This window comes from Diabrotica virgifera, chromosome 1, assembly GCF_917563875.1.
Source record: "Diabrotica virgifera virgifera chromosome 1, PGI_DIABVI_V3a".
Lineage (NCBI taxonomy): Eukaryota > Metazoa > Arthropoda > Insecta > Coleoptera > Chrysomelidae > Diabrotica > Diabrotica virgifera.
In genome coordinates this window covers 4543594-4557875 of record NC_065443.1, presented here as the reverse complement: position 1 = coordinate 4557875, position 14282 = coordinate 4543594, and the positions used below count along the sequence as shown (strand labels likewise).

The 14282-nt window shown below is 31.9% G+C and overlaps 1 protein-coding gene across 1 annotated transcript in view; it reads right to left on the bottom strand.

Moving 5' to 3' along the window:
- The window catches only part of LOC114335033 (prominin-1), an 89686-nt gene that overhangs the window by 55887 nt on the left and 19517 nt on the right, over positions 1–14282 (bottom strand). The window contains exons 5-8 of the mRNA XM_028285193.2: positions 11126–11235; positions 7239–7395; positions 2582–2858; positions 220–676 (exon numbers count right to left, since the gene is read on the bottom strand). Coding sequence (XP_028140994.2) covers positions 220–676; positions 2582–2858; positions 7239–7395; positions 11126–11235 — 1001 coding nt within the window. The remainder of the gene's footprint in view (positions 1–219; positions 677–2581; positions 2859–7238; positions 7396–11125; positions 11236–14282) is intronic.

Genomic DNA, 14282 nt, shown 5'->3' with positions numbered 1-14282 from the left:
AACGTGACAAACGAATGGAGGCGCAGATACAACAAAGATTTGGTCTCTCTTCGGAAAGGAAAATCTAGTGAGATATAAAGACCAATAGACCTTATATTGTTGTTCCATTTTAATTTTGCCTATGCGTCATGATTCATTTTCAAACAAATTAAATCAAAATATTAAGTAAAACGTATAGGTCATAGGTACTTACTCTAGGTACGAAGTCTAGGTACTTACTATATCTTGCATTTTTTCGAAGACAGCGAGTAAGTCTTTAACATCGATATTAGTCAATTCGTTCAACTTTTCTTCGGTGTCAGCCTCCAAAAAGTTAAAATTTATTTTATCTATTGCATCGCCTACTTTATCCACCATGTCATCTATATTTTGTGTAATGTTAAACTGGCCTATCGTTTTATCGATGTCGAATTGTGATTTCGTTTTCAGATCAAGCACCTCATAAATACTTTTATTGTTATAACATTTATCCAAAATGGTTGTGATATTAAAAGAAAACTCATTGTCATCTTTAATATGTTTATCAATGTACTTATCGATTACAGTAATAATAGATGATTTGTCAGGATTCCTTAATGGATAGCAAATGATCCGATCTGCTGCTATACCACCAACCGACATTACTAACGTCATAATACATATAATGACGGTTATGATGAATATCAGGGCAACAGCACTAAAAAATAAATTACATACATCAGATAAGCAAGATAGGACACTAAACACTAATTATATATTTAAAGAAACATCGGATAAGTCTAGGGGTGGGGACTGCTGAAAACTACCCGTCGTCAAGATATACCCCGAGGTTCGAAAATTAAATAAAAGTCTCTCTATTTTATACTTCTATTTATCTAATTTCAGTTCTGAATCAAAGCTTAAAATGTTGCTCAAATATTAATAGCGAAAAACAGTATATCTCTAAATGGATCTAAACAACGCGAATAATTAAAATGAATGTACCGCAACACGTAATGTCAAATCGTTCATTACGGCATCTGATAGACTTCTTCATGCAATGTCTTACATCGCCACACTGGACACTGACTGTTAATTTCCGTCCAAAACGGATCGCAGAAGGTTTTAGTCCATTCAGCAAAACTCTTAATTGCATGACATAATTCTCTGAAGTAATTAAATCGTTATAATCTACAAGTGGGAAGAAATTGTGTGTTTATGTTATGAAAAATATTCGTTACTCGACGCTAACGGTTTTGAATACAGGGTGTACACAAAACAAACAACAATTAATAGAACATTTAAATAGCTCGAACACTAGGGATATTTTTATAGATAACATAATAAAATTAATAAATAAATTCACGTGATCATATAATTTCATTTGAATTTATGCAGTAGCTCATCCTGTAGATTTTGGTGAATAAAACATAACGGCAAAAGTGATAACTGATAACGAATATTTGACAAAGCTTTTTACAGGAGAGGAAAAAACTATAGGTTTTATACTGCAGTACATACTCTGCTAGTTTCGATGTTGTTCATGCTACAAAGATTATGTTTACTTAGTGCATTGAAAATAATAGTTTTTATCAAGGAACGACCTCATTTAACTATGGATGAGATAAATAGGCCTGCAGGCCTTCTTCAATGTGGCATGCGGGCAAACTAATGAAGTTGAGCGAATGGAAGTCTCCCAAAGTGTTATAAGTCTATTGTGGCGGTATTTTTGTGAGACTAGAAGTCCAGTCTAACGTCATCTAAGACATGAACGCAGTACAACTGCAACTCAAGACCGATTTTTAGTTTTAGTGTTAACCGCTAGAAGGCAACTACCAATAATTACAGCACCTGAATTGGTTAGCGACTTGTAGAGGGCACACCAGGTAACCATAGTCTGTGATACTGTAGGAAATCGTCTCCATTAAGTTAATACCCACAATCAAAGGCCATTAGATGTCCACCTATCTCCAAAGGCAATCGTGCAGTTTTATTCTCCGACGAATCTAGATTTGGATTTCGTCCAGATTCTCGTCCAGTAAAAATGTGGTAAGGGTTTGGAAATGTAGAACGTTTAAGATATGTTCAGGACGTTTACACATACATACGTGGTGCAGTAATGGTATAAAATGGAATAATAGTCGGTAGCAGAACTGACCTCGTTTTTCCAAACCGCTTTCTTGCAGCTCAGCAGTACCTCGACACCATTCTTTCACGCTATTGTTCTTCCGTTGGCATCAGTGACATACTGGATTATCAACGAAGGTGTTAATGCTTTGCCTTGACCAGCACAATCCCCCGACCAGAATTACATAAAGCATGTATGGTGTATGAGAGATGCTTCAACGAAGAATTACTCCATATGGGTAACATACACACGCCGTTTCGTTTTCCGAGAACGTCTGATAGAACTCGATAGAAGAATGGGCAAAAGTACCTCAACAGGGTATCGACAATCTTAGTTTTTAACAAATAGTTTTTAAATCATATACAAAAAGCACATAATTAAAAAAATCGATCGCCATGTATTTTAGTTTCGTAAAGACACAGTTAAAAGACTGATTGGACATATACTATTTAACATGTACCTACATAACATAGTGAAAAGTTTTGGTGCACTTACGTCATTAAGAATACACTTCCCGTACCTTTACTGCAGCAATAACTCTTGTACTTATCGGGTCTATTGCCAAACAAACCAAAAACTAATCCAAAAAATAGAAACACAAGGATTAAAAGCAAAACGCACGAAACTACTATTCCCACATAGTAAAAATATGGATAGTACTTTTCCAGATAATCATTCCTGTCGCCGAAAGAAGAATAAACACTTTTCATATGCTCCTTTACTTTATCTACGAGATCATCCATGGTTTTTGTGTTGTCCTTTATGGTTGCTCCTAAAACATAGAACACCGAGTTTTAGTATCTGGTTGAACGAAGAGGCTGAGTGGTTTACTACAAAATTATTGAAGCGAAGCTTCTGTACTGGAGTTATTATTATTTATTATTACTTTTTCTTGATATTAAAATGCTGAAGCGAGCGTCACGGAATAGCGTCACGACGCATTTGATGTATATTATAATATACAGGGTGCCCAGAAACTCTACCGACAAACGAAGACAGAAGATTCTTCATATAATTCTAAGACAATTTAACCCTATTCACTTAGTCCGAAAATGCTTCCTAAGGGAGCTGGAGCTCTTTGAAGATGGCGTCTTGTAATGAGTTTTTCTTAAATACCTCCAGAAAGCTTCTATTTAGAAAAACAGAAATTGGTATGCGTATTTATCTTCCAGAGAGATAAATCAATTCCATCTATTGCGAATTTTTAGTACCGACCATAGGCGTCCGTTTTGGGCAGGGCAACGGTTATTTTATCGCATAACTTTTTTGTCTTTAATTTTTAAGCATTTTTGACACTGTATTATTAAATTGTGAGGTATTCTAGTGCTAAAAGATACTGTTGTTTTAAGCCGGTAGGACACACCGTTTTCTAGAAAAATCGATTTGAAAATTTTTCGTTCTTTGAATTTCAAAAAAAAATTAAAAAAAAACCTATTTAGAAAGACGAAAACTGGTACATTTATTTATATTCCAGAGATGAATCGATTTCATTAATTGCGAATTTCTAGTACCGGTCATAGGCGTCCGTTTTGGGTAGGTCAACAGTTATTTTATAGCGTAACTTTTTTGTACTTAATTTTTAAGCATTTTTGACACTAGATTATTAAATTATGAGGTATTCGAGTACTAAAAGTTACTCTTGCTTTAAGTTAGTAAAATACATCATTTTCTTTATTTTTTTTTGAAATTTTTTTCAAATTCCAAAAACGAAAAACTTTCAAATCGATTTTTCTAGAAAACGGTATGTCCTGCCGTATTAAAACCTTTTAGTACTCGAATACCTCACAATTTAATATTCCAGTTTCAAAAATGCTTAAAAGTTAAAGAAAAAGTTATGCGATAAAATAACCGTTGCCCTGCCCAAAACGGACGCCTATGACCGGTACTAGAAATTCACAATGGATGGAATCGATTCATTTCTGGAAAGTAAATAGGCATACCAATTTTCGTTTTTTTAAATAAGAGCGTTCTGGAGTTATTTAAGAAAAACTAATTACATGACGCCGTCTTCAAAGAGCTCTAGCTGCCTTAGGAAGCATTTTCGGACTAGGTGAATTGGGTTAAATTATCTTAAAATTATCTAAAAAATCTTCTGTCTTCGTTTGTCGGTAGAGTTTCTGGACACCCTGTATATTGCGTGTCTCCTTTTCAACATGACTCTAAAAAAGGCGGTGAGAGATGCCCGAACAGATAAAAGAGGAAATTTTTTAAATAAATCATCCCAAATGTTGGCATATGCAGAAAATGTGGACCTAGTTACCCGCACAACACGCAAGCTAGAAGAAATGTATACCACCTTCTCAAATGCCTCAAAAAATATGGGCCTGCAAGTAAATGAGGAGAAATCTAAGATGATGGCATCGACGCAGCAAACTGGCAACAGTAGGCAATGGATAGAACTGACCCGTATACTTGGGAAGGTGGAGGCTCTTTTATAGGGATGTAGCACCATTGATGATGATGATAATATATATTGCATATGATATATAAGTTATGGAGAAAGAGATAGTGACATAAGATAAATAGAGAAGATCAATGGTAAATTATAACGCACTATGAGTATACAGTGCGAGCGAAACGTATGGAAACATAAAAATATCTGTAAAAAGCAATAGTATGTAGGATCGGTATTACAGAGTAATAGAGAAATCGATGTATGCAGTAGAATGAGGGCTGGATGAATGAAGTGGAAGGAAGCGAGTGGTGTGCTGTGTGACAGGAAAATTCCAATGTAGCTGAAGGGAAAATTCTAAACAGTCATGAGACCGGTTATGATGTACGGGCCCGAATGTTAGGCACTGAAAACGAAAGAGGAACAACAAATGCATGTTGCTAAAATAAGAATGCTTAGATGGATGAGTGGACTGACAAAAAAGAATAAAATTAAAAATAAGATGCACCACTGATGCCATGTTTTCTGTACTACATGAGGTTTATCAAGCACTGAACAATAATCTTCACACTGCCACCGTTTTTTGTGACTACGCCAAAGCTTTTGAATGTGTAAATCACAACATTTTAATAAAAAAACTAAATTTCTACGGAATTCGAGGCATTTCTTTAGATTGGTCCCAATCTTACTTGGATGATAGGAAACAACTGGTTAGAGCAAATGATACAGACTCTAGTCTCAAAAACATTGTATGTGGGGTACCTCAAGGTTCAGTATTGGAACCTCTACTTTTCCTTATCTTTATTAATGACATCACTAATTTAAAAATCGATGGAAAAATCTTTCTTTTTGCTGATGATACCAGTATCACTTGGAGCAACTCAAATATTGCAACTCTTCATGCTACTATAACTTCTGATCTACTTACAATAAAAACTTGGTCTGACTCAAATTTACTCTCGTTTAACGTAGATAAAACAGTAGCATTGTCTTATAAAGGAGCTCTTCAACCCTTACCTCTTAATAACAGCCAGATCAGTACCGTTGATTCTGTAAAATTTCTTGGTATTTTTTTAGACAGCAACCTTAAATGGTCCCTCCATATCGATTTGTTACAGAAGAAACTCTCTTAAGCTTGCTATGCTATAAGATCTGTTTCGAATGAACTCAATTTAGCATCTTCCAAAATAACATATTTTTCTTTGTTCGAGTCACATCTTCGTTATGATCTTCCTTTTTGGGGTTCTGGTACAGCTGCCCAATTCGATGTTATTTTCAAATTACAAAAAAGAGCAATAAGATATCTGTTTGGCCTCAGAAGAACAACACATTGCAGAAGTTATTTCAAAGATCACGGAATTTTAACCCTTCCATCTTTGTATATTTTAGAAACTGTTTGCTTAATTCGTAAACATCTACATGTCTTTCCACCAAGGCCTAATCATGACTACTTCACGAGAAATTCTACGTTTGACGTCTATTTGCCGACCCCGTCCTTGGAGTTAGTAAAGAAATCGATATTATATTCCGCAAAGAAAATGTACAACCATCTCCTCCTACAACTAAAATCTGCACCATCTTTCCACAAATTCCGTAAACTGACAGAAGCCTACCTGTCTGAAAGACCATATTATTCAGTAGAAGATTTTTTTAGTCAATAACTAAGAAATTACAGTACCCTTTGCACAAGTAGTATTTTTATGATTTTTTTATCTATATTTGGGTGTCATATGCAGCAGCTAAAGTTTTTAACTTTTAACTTTTTAACTTCTTAACTTTTTAACTTTTTAACTTTTTAACTTTTTAACTTTTTAACTTTTTAACTTTTTAACTTTTTAACTTTTTAACTTTTTAACTTTTTAACTTTTTAACTTTTTAACTTTTTAACTTTTTAACTTTTTAACTTTTTAACTTTTTAACTTTTTAACTTTTTAACTTTTTAACTTTTTAACTTTTTAACTTTTTAACTTTTTAACTTTTTAACTTTTTAACTTTTTAACTTTTTAACTTTTTAACTTTTTAACTTTTAAACCTTTTTTATTAATTATTAGGTACTATTAGTCAATAACTAAGAAATTACAGTACCCTTTGCACAAGTAGTATTTTTATGATTTTTTTATCTATATTTGGGTGTCATATGCAGCAGCTAAAGTTTTTAACTTTTAACTTTTTAACTTTTTAACTTCTTAACTTTTTAACTTTTTAACTTTTTAACTTTTTAACTTTTTAACTTTTTAACTTTTTAACTTTTTAACTTTTTAACTTTTTAACTTTTTAACTTTTTAACTTTTTAACTTTTTAACTTTTTAACTTTTTAACTTTTTAACTTTTTAACTTTTTAACTTTTTAACTTTTTAACTTTTTAACTTTTTAACTTTTTAACTTTTTAACTTTTTAACTTTTTAACTTTTTAACTTTTTAACTTTTTAACTTTTTAACTTTTAAACCTTTTTTATTAATTATTAGGTACACTATGCATTTGCAATTTATTTAAATTTTTGCAATTGATTATTTCTGTTTTAACTTCATTATTATTATTATTATTTAAATATATTGACGATTTATGTCAATTTTAGTAAATTGGATTATTACTGTTTTGTTTTTTTGACTATTTATAAGCTTTGTCGATAAAATTGTAAAACTTTTCATGGCAATAAAGCATATTTCTATTCTATTCTATTCTATTATCTAGGGCTTTAAGACTTGTTATTTTCCTGAATTTTCACAATATTATCTTAGTTACATGATATGGAAACTTACCAGCCTTATCTATCTCTGTATCAACTTGAGCCGTAACAGTTTGGATTTGAGAATTGATTGTATCTGGAACTTTTTGTACCAGATCATTAGCAGAGGTCGCTGCTTTTTGTATATCTCCAATGATTACGCCATTAAATATGTCTGGAATTGCCGGTATCTGCAAAACATATCTTTTAAAAATGCAGACCCCAACGAAAGAACAGCTTATCTTTTCAGAGTTCAGAGGTGATCCACTATCCCCATAAGTACGTCTCTGTCTCTCCAGGCGTCTTCAGTGGGGCTACATGAACAACTCTGAATCGAAGTGAAACTAAAGTGTCTATTTAAGTCAAGCGTCCACAGACCCGCATCGTACGCATCGGACGCATCGTACGCAACGGATTTTAGTTTGCCTTGTACAGAAACTTATGTAACCGCGTCCACTGATCCGCATCGTACGGATCGCATTATCGATTGTCAAATTAAAATCCGTTGCGTACGATGCGTACGATGCGGGTCTGTGGACGCTTGACTTAAATAGACACTTTAAGCAGAATTGTAAAAATAATTCTGCGTATCGGATGCTCTAGCAGTAGCGACATCTATTACAGAGAAATGAGAAGTCCCAGGGCCTGGATTCCGTGCACTGTAGATATCTACATGTCGCTTTCTATCGATGTCAATTTTCGTAAAAATATTTGAATTTTAGCTTTAATTGAATTATTTTCTAGTTTTGCTAGGTTATACTCTAATTGATGCTGAAGTGAGACTTAGTAAAACAAGAAAATATTTGAATTAAAACTAAAAATTAAAATATATTGACACTGCGCATATCGCTTTCTATTAATGTCAATATATTTGAATTTTTAGTTTTAATTCAAATATTTTCTTGTTTTACTAAGTCTCACTTCAGCATCAATTAGAGTATAACCTAGCAAAACTAGAAAATAATTCAATTAAAGCTAAAATTCAAATATTTTTACGAAAATTGACACCAATAGAAAGCGACATGTAGATATCTACAGTGCACGGAATCCAGGGCCAGATCTAAACAATCTGAAATCTGAAAATTCTCTTGGAACCACTTTCAGGTAACATCCCTTATACAAGCCTTTTACAATCTATAAGGCAAGGAGAAGACGAATAAAAAAGACGAAAGGGCTCTACAATATGCATATTATCTTTTCCTAGACGCATAGATGAAATGTGTCTGCATATTGTATTGTGTCCCTTTCGTCTTCTTTATTCGTCGTCTCCTTACCTTATAAATTGTAAAAGGCAGAGATTAAGGATGTTACCAGAATGTCGTTCCAAGAGAATTTTCAGATTTATTGTTAAATGACTTCTCATTTCTCTATGAAAATGTTATAGACAAGGCGAAAACGGCGGGACCGTTTTAAGAAATATTCCCATGAGATTTTTTTGCATAATCACATTCGTGAGACACCCCAGAATAAGGTTCAAGAAGTCGCCCACGCGAAAAGTGGTCCAATTTTTTTTAACAGTTTTTTTTTAATCAAGTTGCAAAAAATCAATATTTTCGGCCCGGACAATTTTTTTTAAATTTTTCGGATCATTCTGGATAGAAAAGGTCTCTTGAAATTATTCTCTAAAGTTGATCGTGTTCGAGTTATAAGCAATTTTAAATTTGAAAAACGCGAAAATGGCCATTTTTAAGACTTAATAACTCGGTTAAAGATTATTATTATGAAAGTCAGAAAGTGACTAAATCAAATATAAAGCCCCCCTTCATGATCCTGAAGAAATTTGTGCCATTAATTTATTACTAAGCTGTTATTTTTATCAACGAAAACATTTCGTTTATAAATTCGCAAAAGTGTGTGTGTTATTGCGTTGCCGCTCCTGCAATACTCAGATCAGATTTATCGATGGATTCTTATGTAGTTTTTTCGTCTGAATCCAAATCTGAAAACGGCATTCCGATATTTCTAACCGTCTTCGAGATAATCGACCTCAAAGTCTATAATGTGACGTCACAATCGTTTTATTTTCTGCCGACACACTACACATTAAGCTGAAATCGTTGCTATTAATTAGGCTAGTTTTTTAATCTCGATTTGTTAAGCAAAGCATAGGTTATTTACATTTAAGTTTGACACTTCGTGAATGTCAAACTAAATTTTAAATTGAGTATTAATAAAACATCAATGACATTTGATAGTGAATTTAATTATTATATAAAATAAATAAGATGTTCAAAAATACAATTTGAGTATATTTTAAAAGCAATAATTTATTAACAGCTTTAAAAAGGTTTATATGTACGAGTATACGCCCTCCCCTTTATGATAAATGGACTGTTCAATTTGCTATGAAATTAAAATATAGTCGGTTCGCTAAACTCGACACAACTGGCTAGTGATTTTAGTGGGTAATTTTTTGTTTTTTGCGAATTTTGCCAAAATTGGAAAAATTACTAATTATTTAGTAATTATTAACTAATTAGTAATTATTTTTTTTTGTCAAATTGGCAAAATTATTGACTAAAATCACTGGCCAGTTGTGTCTGAGTTTAGCGAACCGACAGTATATGAAATAATATTGTTTGGTATAAAAAATTATGGTCTGATATGTGCAATTACATCCTTCTAATGGAAAAAATATTTGAAGATTTTTCTCAAATTATGGATACCAACAACATTTTCATTTATAACTCTTTTATTTTTAATTTGACGGAGAAAAGTTATTCTTCATAAAAAGCTCTTCATGTTTTAAGATTTATAATGCAACCATCATATTATATAAAATTTTACTAATTTTATACGAGGTATATAAAAAATATGAAATTAGATCAAGAGTAAACTACCTTTATCGTTCATAACATTTAAATTAGAATGATATAATTGCACATTAAAACATAATTATTAATTCTAAACTACTTTTCATAATAGCAATTTTCCATATTATGAATTAAAATACGTAAATAAACAAAGTTTTCGTTATGATAATGCTCGCATTTTCAGCTTGTTATTTATTAAAATGAGCGGTAAGATCGTATTGACGCCGCTGCAAATGTGAGTGCGAGTGAGATGCGCCATTGGACTGCCTGAATGGCATCTCTTTCGCACTCATCATGGACGGCCGCCTAATACGTGCATGGCGCTCATTATTTTTACTTAAAAATAACAGCTTAGTAATCAAATAATGACAAAAATTTCTTCAGGATCTTGTAGGGGCGGCTTTAAACTTTGATTTAGTCATTTTCTGACTTTCATAGTAATAACTTTTAAGCGAGTTATTAAGCCTTGAAAATCGCCATTTTTCGTTTTTTTCAATTTTAAAATGCTTCTACCTCGAAAACTATCAGCTGTAGAGAAAAATTATAAGAGACCTTTTTTATCCAGAATAGTCCAAAACACCTAAAAAAAATTGTCCGTGCCAAAAAAATTGATTTTTCCAATTTGATTAAAAAAATTGTTAAAAAAAATTTGGACCACTTTTTGCGTGGGCGACTTCTTGAATCTTATTCTGGAATGTCTCACGAATGTGATTATGCAAAAAATTCTCATGGGAGTATTTTCTCCAAAGAACTTGCCGTTTTCGCCTTGTCTATTACTAAAAACACCAGTGAACATAATTTTCCAATATACATGATGTTTCATTAATATGTGTGAATATTTTAATTCCACAATTTGGATGCCAAAATATGACAATTTAACCTAAATCGCTTACATAAAATATTGCTCCTTTATAAAATACCTTTGTCAGATATTCTTTGGACCATCTACGACACTGGTATGCGGAAAATAAATAAACAAAATTTGGTGCAGAAGAGCAGTTGAAATATTAACAATTTTATTTTCTTTAAACCTATATATGGTTTATCGAATACTTTTTAAAAATCATTTAAAATTTTCTATCTATCGCCCTGCTTAAGTAATACCTACATCTTTTACATCTATGATTTTTAAATCATTGACCATTTTCTCTGCATCAGCACAAGATGGACCACACTTCTCTAATGTATCTTTTAAACCTTTTTGAATGTCCGCCATTTCTAAAATAAAAAAATAATAAGAAAAATAAATAAAACCATACAAAAACATGATACTTTTAAAGTTAAAGAAGCTAAAATTGAAATCACATTCTAGTCTCATTTTTTTATATTTTTGATTAAATTTTCGGTATCATCTTTCCTAGGATAGTCATAAAACAAATCAAACAAGGAGGAGAAACGTTAAAAAGTGTAAAGAAATACAGCTTTAGATTTAATTAGATTCGGGGGCCACCACCACCGGCTGACCTAGGTTTCTGCTTTTCAGCGTCTTCACAGCAGCCTGTGGTGTATTCCGAAGTGAACTAATTCTGTCTGTCCCACTCAGCAAAATAACATAATATTGCATGCGTACGGACAGGTTAACGACATCTAACTAGAAAAAGAGAAAATTCTCTATTCGCGATGTGCAAGTACTTGGAGGGGATACGAGAAACGATCGTGCGCGAATAGCGGAGAAATATTGCAACTATCTTAAATAATTCATATTGTCAATCGAAATTGTCAAATTGACGTATATTTCATACCTACTGTCATTGAAGAAGAAAAAATATATGTTGCTCCACAATATTGATATGATATGCAATTATTACAGTCGGAAAAATGAAAGAATACCCATGAACGAACATATAAAACACGCTGTATTTTCCTGTCACCGTATCACAAAGGAAATTCTCCAGTGCAAGTACATGTAACAATAATCATTACATGTACCTGTGCTGGCCAATTTTTTGTGTGACACGGTGACAGGAAAATACAGCGTGTTTTATATGTTCGTTCATGGGTATTCTTTTATTTTTCCGACTGTATATAAAGGTAAATTTAACCAATCGTATTTTGCTTGCAGTAATGCATTTTAATAACTAATTTTATTTACTACATACAATTAGGGATTCCAATGAACTGTCAGTGGTGGTCGGTGGATGGCTAAAGCGACATGGCCATAGACATAGTTAAGGGGGGTGGTCATGTCGTATCTAATGTTTACATTGAATATTGACAAATTTGTAAAGAATATCCTGTTTGGTTTTGTTTTTTTGTTAATTGTGTAGCGAAATTTGTGAAATTGTGATAGCAAAGTAAATATGAAGTGGTTTAAATATTGGATACGCCTATGGATGACAGTTTCGCCATCCAGCAGCCATATTATATCACGTGATTTGGAATGCCTAATTGTTTACGTTTTAATAACATAACCTGAATCTTATTTTTTCTTCTTATTATTTTTTTGGACTATGGCCTTGACAATTATCCAGTAACCAGGACCATATGATTGGCCAATATAATTAAAAGTGCGAATAAAAGTGCAGAGCGAAGAAACCAGGTGTCCCTTACACGGTCCCAATAGGTCGGAATGCAGAATCCTTGGTGACTATCTATTGCCTGACCTTTTTACTATTTTCTAAAACGTGTTTAAAACGTTTTTATAAAGGGTGTTTCATTGGGAAACGGAAATACTTTAATGGTGAATAGAGGTCACCGAGCCGGTTCTAGATATAGTACATTTTTTGCCTTTCCGACTTTTATAACCGAGTTACAGGGTGTTTATTTCCTAAGCCATAACTTTAGAACCACCCTGTATATCTTTTTGATATTTGGTACACATATGTCTCATTCAAAATCCAAACGACCGACATACTAACCATAAGAAAAATCCAGGTCCGGATTAACAAAAAATTATAAAGTAATTGTGACCTTAAAACAACACCCTGTATATTGAAATTTTGAAAATATGTTTGCATATTTGAAAAGAGCACAAAAAAGTAAGTTTAATGGTTGGCTTCAATTTTTCGGCCAGACAATTTTATGACTTTAATTTTGAAATTATATTGAATTTTTTGAGAACTTTGACATTAAAAAGCAGATATTATTAACTTTTAGTTATAAATTATTAAAGTTAATGAATAAATACTCAATTTAAAAATAATCAATACTTATTTACCACATTGGAACGACCCAATTACTAATGACAAGAAAAATCCAGGTCCGGATTAAGAAAAAAATAAAAAGTAATTGTGACCTTGAACCAACACCCTGTATATTGAAATTTTAAAAATTTGTCTGCGCATTTTAAAAGAGCATAAAAAACTGTGATAAAGGCTTATTTTAATTTTTTCGCCGTTGATTTAATTACATCAATTTTGAAATTATATTGAAATTTTAAAGAACTCTGAGATTAAAAACCAGGTATTTTTAACTTTTAATAATAATTTAATGTTAATGAATCAATAATTTTAAAAATACTTAATACTTATTTACTACGCTGGCTTCATAGATTCCCTGGATTTGTAGCTATACGCACATCATTAAACATTAGAATTGCGAGAATTGGGATATTTTAATGATTTAGTAAAGAATTAAAGAAACTGCTATATCTAATAAAACAAAAATTCGTTACAATTCAGCAATTTAACATAAATTAAAAATATTTGAACTGTAACAGTTGCTCAAAATTTCCGCCATTTTCTTCGATGCATTTCCTTGCTCGTTTTAAAATATTTCGAATCGATTTTCTAATTACATTAGGATTGTTCTTCATTTTTCTGGTAGCTTCTTGTGACCTTGACAGAATTAATCAATATGATTTCAAAATTGCCGTAATTAAATTATCTGCGCAAAAATTTGACATGGACCTTTTAACGCAGTTTTTTATGCTCTTTTATAATACACAAACAAATTTTCAAAATTTCAATATACAGGGTGTTGTTTCAAGGTCACAATTACTTTATATTTTTTTCTTAATCCGCACCTGGATTTTTCTTGTCATTAGTAATTGGGTCGTTCCAATGTGGTAAATAAGTATTGATTATTTTTAAAATTAGTATTTATTCATTAACTTTAATAATTTATAACTAAAAGTTAATAATATCTGCTTTTTAATGTCAAAGTTCTTAAAAAATTCAATATAATTTCAAAATGAAAGTCATAAAATTGTCTGGCCGAAAAATTTAAGCGAACCATTAAACTTACTTTTTGTGCTCTTTTCAAATATGCAAACAGATCTTCAAAATTTCAATATACAGGGTGTTGTTTTAAGGTCACAATTATTA